The sequence below is a fragment of the Otolemur garnettii genome, unplaced genomic scaffold (genome assembly GCF_000181295.1).
Source record: "Otolemur garnettii isolate 467f Iridium unplaced genomic scaffold, OtoGar3 scaffold00050, whole genome shotgun sequence".
In the NCBI taxonomy this organism is placed as follows: domain Eukaryota; kingdom Metazoa; phylum Chordata; class Mammalia; order Primates; family Galagidae; genus Otolemur; species Otolemur garnettii.
In genome coordinates, this window is record NW_003852445.1 from 8,283,340 (window position 1) to 8,292,975 (window position 9,636).

The following is a 9,636-nucleotide window of genomic DNA, read 5'->3' on the forward strand; positions in this document are numbered from 1 at the left end:
AAAGAAAGAAATTTCAAACCAGAAGTTAAGAAGTTTTAATCAAGTTATCAGAAATCTCTACCTTTTTTCATATAAAGAGTATTTGTTTTGTGTTCAAAAACGAATATCAGAGACTCTTAACTCTTGAATCTTCCAGACTTTCCCAGTAAAGTCCCTATTCCTATTTCAGTTTTCCTTTTTCTTTTTCTTTCTTTCTTTTTTTTTTATTAGATCATAGCTGTGTACATTAATTCAATCACAGGGTTCAGTGTGGTATTTTCATATACATTTTCAGTTTTCCTTTTTCTTTTCTCCTTATAGTGGACATTTGGGAGCAATAAAAATAAGAAGAAAGGAAAAGCCAGAAAAATAGAGAAGAAAGGAACAATGAAGAAACAGGCCAACAAAACTGCCTCCTCAGGCAGTTCAGACAAAGACAGTTCAGCTGAGAGCTCAGCCCCTGAGGAAGGTGAGCCAAGCAGCCCAGACCTGGGGGCTTTCACTGATGTCAGGTTGAAGATGCAGAGGCAGAAGAGGGGAGTAAAGGTGCCTGCATTATAGCATGACGTCTGCCTTTTAAGACAAGGTCTTGGGCAGCGCCTGTGGCTCAGTGGGTAGGGTGCCAGCCCCATGTACAGAGGGTGGCAGGTTCAAACCTGGCCTCAGCCAAACCGCAACAAAAAATAGCTGGGCATTGTGGCAGGCATCTGTAGTCCCAGCTACTTGGGAGGCTGAGGCAAGACAAGAGCTGGAGGTTGCTGTGAGCTGTGATGTCAAAGCACTCTATTGAGAGTGACAAAGTAAGATTCTGTCTCTAAAAAATAAATAAATAAAAATAAAAAAGATGTGGTCTTTAATTTTCCAATGTTCATGAATCCTTTGAGGATCTATATGAAGCAAGAAAGCTGCGTGCAACCTGAGGGTTGGTGAGACCCTTGAAACCCATTCATGGAACCCATGAGGAATCCCTGCATTAGTCTCAACTCACTTTGTCCTGAGCGCCTTCTCCTTTTTCTTTTTCTTTCTTTCTTTCTTTTTTTTTTTTTTGAGACAGAGTCTCACTTGGTCACTCTCAGTTATGGTATCTTAGCTCACAGCAACCTGAAACTCTTGAATCTTGAAATGATTCTCTTGTCTTAGCCTCCCAAGTAGCTGGGACTACAGGCGCCCACCACAACACCCAGCTATTTTTAGAGATCAGGTCTCACTCTGATCCAGACTGGTCTTGAACCCCCTGAGCTCAGGCAGTCCACCCTGCTCGGCCTCCTAGAGTGCTGGGATTACAGATGTGAGCCACTGCGACTGGCCCTTCTCCTTTTTCTTGGTTATACATGGTCTAGATAAGGGGAGAGATCCTTGAACCAGATTCAAAACTCAGGGAAAATGTTCTTTTTTGGAAGGTCGTGCCAGAATTTTCTATTAAGACTAGTTTGAAAAGAGAAGTTGTTTCAGAACTAGAATAATAAACTTACATTTTTCTTTCTTTCTTTTTTTTTTTTTTGTTTGGAATTCATTGAGAGTACAAAGAATTAGGTTATACTGATTGCATTTTTTAGATAAAGCCCCTCTTCGTTCTTTTTTTCTTTTTTTTCTAAGATAGTCTGACTTTGTTGCCCAGGCTAGAGTGCTATGGCATCATCATAGCTCATAGCAACCTCAAACTCTTGGGCTTTAACAAAACTCAGGAGGTTCTGCCTCAACCTCCTGAGTAACTGGGACTATAGGCCTGTACCACCATGTCTGGCTAGTTTTTCTGTTTTTTAGTAGAGACAGGGTCTTGCTCTTGCCCAGGCTGGTATCTTAACTCCTGAGCTCAAACAATCCACCTTCCTTGGCCTCCAAGAGTGCTAGGATTACAGGTGTGAGCCACTGTGCCCAGCCAACTGAATAGTTAATGGTATTGTATCAGTGTTAAATTTTCCTAAACTGTATGGTATAATTGGTTATGTAAGACTGTCCCCTTTGGTAGAAATATTTAGGGGTAAAGAGTCATGATCTCTGAAACTTTTAGTTTGGCAACATAAAAAATAAAAATGCATATATTATTTTTTTATGTGTGACAGAAATAGAAAGTAAGTTGGCAGTGTTAACAATGAGTGAATCTAAGTAAAGGATGTATGGGGGTCGAACTGTTCTTAGAATGTTTTTCTATAGGTCTGAAATGTTTTTTTTTTAATATAAAATTTGAATTAAAAAGAATAAGCTAGAATAGTGTGGTGGCATGAGCCTGTAGTCCTAGCTACTTAGAAGACTGAGGTGGGAGGATCACTTGAACCCAGGAGTTCAATACCAGCCTGGGTGATACAGTGAAACACCCCCACCCCAGGAAAGGGAATAAAATAAAAATAACAAGCTGGTTCCTTTTTCCAGCCTAAATTCTCCTAATCTGTTTTTGCATTTACTGAAGGCAGACCAAGGACTGCTATCAAGGGAGTTGAGGTGGTTGTGTGCCACTTTACCTGGGAGAGATAAGGATGTTGATATGATAATCAACACTGTGCGGTCACCTGTGTCCTCAGTCTTCTGCAGCATAGTGTAATCTTGTGTTGGGCTTTTGTTGCAGGTGAAGTGTCAGATTCTGACAGCAACAGCTCCTCTTCTAGTTCAGATTCAGACTCCTCCTCAGAAGATGAAGAGTTTCATGATGGCTATGGAGAAGATCTCATGGGAGATGAGGAAGACAGGGCCCGTCTAGAGCAGATGACAGAGAAAGAGAGAGAGCAAGAACTTTTCAATCGAATAGAGAAGAGGGAGGTGTTGAAAAGAAGGTAAAGTTGTAACTACCCTACCTTTCCTGTTCATTTCTTGTGTTATATTTCCACCTCTCCTTTATATCTGACCTGTTTATGGAGACTGGCATTTGCCAATGTGATTGTTAACTTGATGAGATGCAAATAATGTATTTAGTAAACTTTAAGATCACTTTTGTTGTTTACTTAGTGCCATTGACTTTACAAATATGCATTATTCATAAGATTTTGTTTGTAACACATTATGTGTATTTTTTTCTTTTTCTTTTTGGAGACAGAGTCTCACTTTGTGGCCCTGGGTAGAGTGCTATGAAGTCATCATAGCTCACAGCAACCTCAAACTCCTAGGCTCAAGCAATCCTCTTGCCTCCTGAGTAGCTGGGACTACAGGCACCAGCACAACACCAAGCTGTTTTTAGAGATGGGGTCTTGCTCTTGATCATACTGGTCTCTTAGCTCCTGAGCTCAAGGAGTCCACTCACCTAGGCCTCCCAGAGTGCTAGGACTATAGGTGTGAGCCACCACTCCTGGCCCCAGTTTAGGTTTTTTTTTTTGAGACAGAGCCTCAAGCTGTCACCCTGGGTAGAGTGCCGAGGCATCACAGCTCACAGCAACCTCCTACTTTTGGGCTCAAGCGATTCTCCTGCCTCCACCTCCCAAGTAGCTGGGACTACAGGCACCTGCCACAACGCCTGGCTATTTTTTGGTTGCAGCTGTAATTGTTTGGCAGGCCCAGGCTGGATTTGAACCCACCAGCTCAGGTGTATGTGGCTGGCGCCTTAGCTGCTTGAGCCACAGGTGCCTAGCTCCCAGCTTTTATATATATATATACATTTTGTTTTTGTTTTTGGCTGGGGCTGGGTTTAAACCCACCACCTCCAGCATATGGGGCCAGTGCCTTACTCCTTTGAGCCACAGGCGCTGCCTCCAGTTTTTATATTTTTTAAAAACTCAAATGGTAGCTCAGTGCCCGTAGCACAGTGGTTATAGCTCTAGCCATATACATTGAGGATGGCAGGTTCAAATCCAGCCCAGGCCAGCTAAACAACAATGACAACTACAACAAAAAATAGCTGGGCATTGTGGCAGGTGCCTATAGTCCCAGCTCCATGGGAGATTGAGGCAAGAGAACACTTAAGCCCAAGAGTTTGAGGTTGCTGTGAGCTGTGATGCCACCACACTCTACCAAGGGTGACATAATGACATTCTGTCTCAAAAAAAGAAAAATTCAAATGGTAAATTGCTTTTTCAGATTCAGAAACTGCTTCTGTTCTGAACTTGTACCATACTTTAAAGGGCAAAAGTGCTTCCTTGGCTGGCCACGGTGGCTCATGCTTGTATTCCTAGGACTCTGGGAGGCTGAGATGAGAAGATCACTTGAGCTCAGGTGTTCAAGTACAATCTGAGCAAGAACAAGACCCCCGTTTCTACTGAAAAATTAGGTATTATGCAAGATACCTATAGTCCCAGCTACCTGGGAGGCTGAGGCTGGAAGATCGTTTGTACTCAGGAGTTTGAGGTTGCTATGAGATAGGATGACTGCATAGCACTATAGCATTTCCTAACAGAATTTCAAGGTAAAAGTAAACTTGACTTTTTGGCTAAGGAAATAAAATAGTCCTTAGAACTAGGGTTCTTCCTACCTAACATCACAACAGAAAAATGGAAGCATTTTCCTTGGCAGCAGTTCTTGCCATTTCATTGAGGATCCTTGTCCCTTCTGGAGATGATATTGTCAGCCTGTGGCTCAAGTGGCTAAGGCACCAGCCTCATAGACCTGAGCTGGTGGGTTCAAATCCAGCCTGGGCCCACCAAACAACAATGATGGCTGCAACTAAAATATAGCCACGCATTGTGGTGGGCGCCTATAGTCCCAGCTACTTGGGAGGCAGAAGCAGGAGAATCACCTAAGCCCAGGAGTTGAGGTTGCTATGAGCTGTGGTGCCATGGCAGTCTACTCAGGGTGACAGCTTGAGGCTCTGTCTCAAAAAAAAGAAGAAAAAATGGAGATGATATTGTCATGAGTTATCCTACCCAAGAATGTTTGGCTTTCAGTCAGCAAGAACCAGTAGACATTTGTTTTGAGTGTGAGTGCTCCTAAAGTTACCTGTTTTGCACAAACAGCACTTAAACTATGTTGAGGCTTGGCGCTCATAGCACAGTGGTTATAGTGCCAGCCACACTGAGGGTGGTAGGTTTGAATCCGATCGGGCGAGCTAAACAACTGTAACTAAAAAATAGCTGGGCGTTGTGGTGGGCATCTGTAATCCCAGCTACTTGGGAAGCTGAGCCAAGAGAATCGCTTAAGCCCAAGAGTTGGAGGTTGCTATGAGCTATGATGCCACAGCACTCTACCCAGGACAACGTAGTGAGACTCTGTCTCAAAAAAAAAAAAAAAAAAGAAAGAGACTATGTTGAAGCTAGGTGAGATGGCTCAAGCCTACAATCCTAGCACTCTGGGAGTTCCAGGCAAGAGGATTGTCTAAGCTCAGGAGTTCAAACAGCCTGAGCATGAATGAGACCCTGTCTCTCCTTAAAAGAGAAAAATTAGCCAGGTATTATGGTGGGCTCCAGCTATTCAGGAGTCTGAGGCAGGAGGATTGCTTGAACCCAGGTGTTTGAGGTTGCTGTGAACAAGGCTGATGCCCTGGCACTGTAGCCTGGGCAATAAAGTGAGACTGTGTCTCAAAAACAAAAAAGAAATGCTTCTGGAGTTGATAGATGATTCAGCGTGATTTCTAACATTTTTATTTCTGAACTGTAGCAAGCATAACAAGAGTTTGTCATATAAAGCCCAGGAGGACCCTATGAAAAAATCATAAAGTAGAACAAGAGTAATGAATGAGTAGTTTTTCTCAAACTTTAAAAAAATATTTTAGTTATGTATTCATTTGTTTTAGAGGTAGTGTTTTGCTCTAGCACACAGGCTGGAATGCAGTGACTCAGCACAGCTCACTGCAACCTCAGCCTTCCTAATGCCTCCTAATGCCGAAACCCTAAAATATAGTTCCTCATGTTGTATGGTGACCCCCAACCATAAAATTATTTTTGTTTCTACTTCATAACTATAATTTTGCTACTGTTATTAATCATAATGTAAATATTTGATATGCAGGATGTGTTTTCATTGTTACAAAGGGGTTACGACCCAGAGGTTGAAAACTGCTATCCTAGACTCAAGCAATCCTCCCACCTCAGCATCTTGAGTAGCTGTGACTATAGTCTCAGAGCACCACGCCTAGGGTTGAGGCGTTAGAGACAATGTCTTATTCTTGCTCAGGCTGATCTCAAACTCCTAAGCTTAGGCAATCCTGCATTGGCCTCCCAAAGTGCTAGGATTATAGGTGTAAGCCACCACAATCAGCTGTTTTTTTTTTTTTTAGACAGAGCCTCAAGCTATCACCCTGGGTGCATCACAACTCACGGCAACCTCCAACTCCTGGGCTCAAGCGAGTCTCTTGCCTCAGCCTCCCAAGTAGCTGGGACCACAGGCACCTGCCACAACGTGTGACTGTTTTTTGGTTGCAGCCGTCATTGTTGTTTGGTGGCCCAGGCTGGATTGGAACCTGCCACCTTAGGTGTATGTGACTGGCGCCTTAGCCACTTGAGCCACAGGTGCCGAGCCAGCCTGTTTTTATTTTTTAAAAACTTTTTTTTCAGGAGGCCAAGATGGTCAGATTACCTGAGCTCACCAGTTCGAGACCAGCCTAAGCTAGAGTAAGAATTCATCTCTAAAAATAGCCAGGCATTGTGGCGGGCTACTTGGGAGGCTGAGGCAAGAGAATCGCTTAAGCCCAAGAGTTTGAGGTTGCTGTGAACTATGGCCCCATGGCACTCTACTGGGAGCAACAAAGTGAGACTCTGTACTCTTTAATACATAGATGCCAGATCTTACTCTGTCACCCAGGTTGGAGTCCAGTGGTGTGATCATTTTTTATAGAGATGGAGGCTCACCATGTTCCCTAGGCCAGTCTTTTATCCGCCTACCCCCCCCCCCCGCACTCCCTGCTAATCTAAAACTCCTGATATCAAGCAATCCTCCCAACTTGGCCCCCTGGAGTGCTGTGATTACAGATCAGAATCATTGTACCTGGCCAAAACTTCATTGTATATTCTAGACACTAAACCCTTATAACATATATGACTTGCAAATATGTTCTCCCATTCAGTAGGTTGTATTTTCGTTCTTTGGGCAGTGTTAGATTTAATGCAACATTTTTATAATAGTTTTAGCTCTCATATTTAGGTTGTTGATGTATTTCGAGACAATTTTTTTGTTTTTGAGATGAAATTTCATTTTGTCACCCTTAGTAGAGTGCTCTATCTAGCATCATAGCTCACAGCAACCTCAAACTCTTGGGCTCAAGTGATTTTCTTGCCTCAGCCTCTTAAGTAGCTGGGACTACAGTCACCTGTGGCTATTTTTAGAAACAGAGTCTCCATCTTGCTTAGGCTGGTCTTGAAACTGTGAGCTCATGTCAACCCACCCATCTCAGCCTCCCAGAGTGCTAGGATTACAGGAGTGAACCACCACACCTGGCCTGAAGATAATTTTTGTATGTGGTATGAGCTAGGGTTCTGACTTCATTCTTTGTGTATTCAAACTTCTCAGTACAAAAGGTTACCCCTATACTCCTAGCCCTCTGAGAGACCCAGGCAAGTGGATTACTGTGAGCTGTGATGCTACAGCACTCTATGGAGTGTGACAAAGTGAGACTATGGCTCACATACACACACACACACACACTATGGCACACGCACACACACACACACACACACACGAGTCTCAGCCTACATGTTGAAAAGCTATTCTTCCCTCATTGAAGGAATGGTCTTGCCACCTCTGTCAAAAATAAGTTGACTATTGATACATGGTTTTATTTGTAGACTCCTAATTCTATTCCATTGATCCATATATGCTTATCTGTATGCCATTTCCATTGGGGGTGGCTTGTTTGCTTACTTGTTTGTTTTGGAGACAGGATCTTGCTCTCTTGTCCAGGCTTGAATGCAGTAGTGTCATAGTAGCTCACTGCAACCTCAAACTCCTGAGCTCTTGCGGTCCTTCTCCCCCCAATCCCTCTAGTAAGTGGGACTACAGGTGCATGCCACCACACCCAGCAGATTTTTCTATTCTTTGTACAGATGAGATTTTTTTGTTCTTTGGGACAGTGTCTCACTTTGTCGCCCTCAGTGGAGTGCCCTGGCATAGGTCACAGCAATCTCAAACTCTTGGGCTTAAGCAGTTCTCTTGCCTCAGCTTCCCAAGTAGCTGGGAATACAGGTACCTGCCACAGCACCCAGCATTTTATTTGCAGTTGTCATTGTTGTTTAGCAGGCCTGGGCCAGGTTCAAACCCACCAGCCCCAGTGTATGCAGCGGGTGTCCTAGCTGCTGAACTACAGGCACCAAGCCAATCTTGTAGATTCTAATCTCTTTCTCTCTCTCTCTTTTTAGTCTCACTGTGTCACCCTTGGTAGAGTGCTGTGGTATCACAGCTTACAGCAACCTCCCAACTCTTAGGCTTAAGCAATTCTCTTGCCTCAGCCTCCCAAGTAACTGGGATTACAGGCGCCTGCCATGACACCCAGCTATTTTTTGTTGCAGTTGTCATTGTTTAGATTCATACCTGCTACCTTGGGTGTATGTGGCCAACACCATAACCACTGTGCTATGGGTGCTGAGCTGATTCTTATGTCTTTATTCATAAATGATAATGGTCTATACTTTTCTGCTCTTGTGATATCTTTGTCTTGTTTTAGTAACACACTAATAGTAGCCTCCTAAAATGAGTTGAGAAGTGTTTCCACTTCTGTTTTTTCAGCAGAGTTTGTGAAGAATTGGTATTCTTTTTTTTTTTTTTTTTTTTTTTTTGAGACAGAGTCTCCCTTTGTTGCCCTCAGTAGAGTGCTGTAGCATCACAGCTCACAGCAACCTCCAGCTCTTGGGCTTTAGGCAATTCTCTTGCCTCAGCTCCCCAAGTAGCTGGGACTATAGGCGCCTGCCACAACGCCCGGCTATTTTTTGTTGTTGTTGCAGTTTGGCTGGGGCCGGCCCCCTACTCACTAAGCCACAGGCACTGCCCAAGAATTGGTATTCTTTAAATATATACATTATTTAAATTTTTTTTTTTTTTAGAGACAAGAGTCTTACTTTGTTGCCCTCGGTAGAGTGCTATGGTGTCACAGCTCACAGCAACCTCCAGCCTTTGGGCTTAAGCAATTCTCTTGCCTCAGCCTTCCGAGTAGCTGGGACTACAGGTGCCTGCCACAACACCTGGCTATTTTTTTGTTGCAGTTTGCCTGGGGCCAGGTTCAAACTCGCCACCCTTGGTATATGGGGCAGGCACCCTACTCACTGAGCCATAGGCGCCAACCTAATTTTTTTTTTTTTTTTTTGGAGAAAGTCTTACTATGTCACCCTAGGTAGAGTACCAGGGTGTCACAGCTCACAGCAACCTCAAATTCTTGGGCTTAAGCAATTCTCTTGCCTTAGCCCCAAGTAGCTAAGACTGCAGGTGCCTGCCACAATGCCTGGGTATTTTTTGGTTGCAGTTGTCATTTTTGTTTAGCAGGCTGGGGCCAGGCTCCAAACCACCAGCCTCAGTGTATGTGGCTGGTACCCTACTCACTGAGCTACAGGTGCCAAGCACACATTCTTCTTCTTTTTTTTTGACACTGAGTCTCAAGCTGTCACCTGGGTAAAGTACCATGGCATCATACATAGCTCACGGCAACCTCCAATGCTTGGGCTCAAGCTATTCTCTTGCTTCAATTTTTTTTTTTTTTTAATATTAGTAGAGACGGCCGGCGCCTATAGCTCAACCGGCTAAGGCGCCAGCCACATACACCTAAGGTGGCGGGTTCAAATCCCCAGCCCGGACCCGCCAAACAACAATGACGGCTGC

The 9,636-nt window shown here is 43.9% G+C and overlaps 1 protein-coding gene across 1 annotated transcript in view; it reads left to right on the forward strand.

The window, feature by feature from the left end:
- Positions 1-9,636, forward strand: part of RTF1 (RTF1 homolog, Paf1/RNA polymerase II complex component) — a 66,914-nt gene that overhangs the window by 32,486 nt on the left and 24,792 nt on the right. Inside the window, 2 exon segments of the mRNA XM_003791827.3 lie at positions 301-448; positions 2,543-2,747. Of these exon segments, the coding sequence (XP_003791875.1) occupies positions 301-448; positions 2,543-2,747 (353 nt within the window).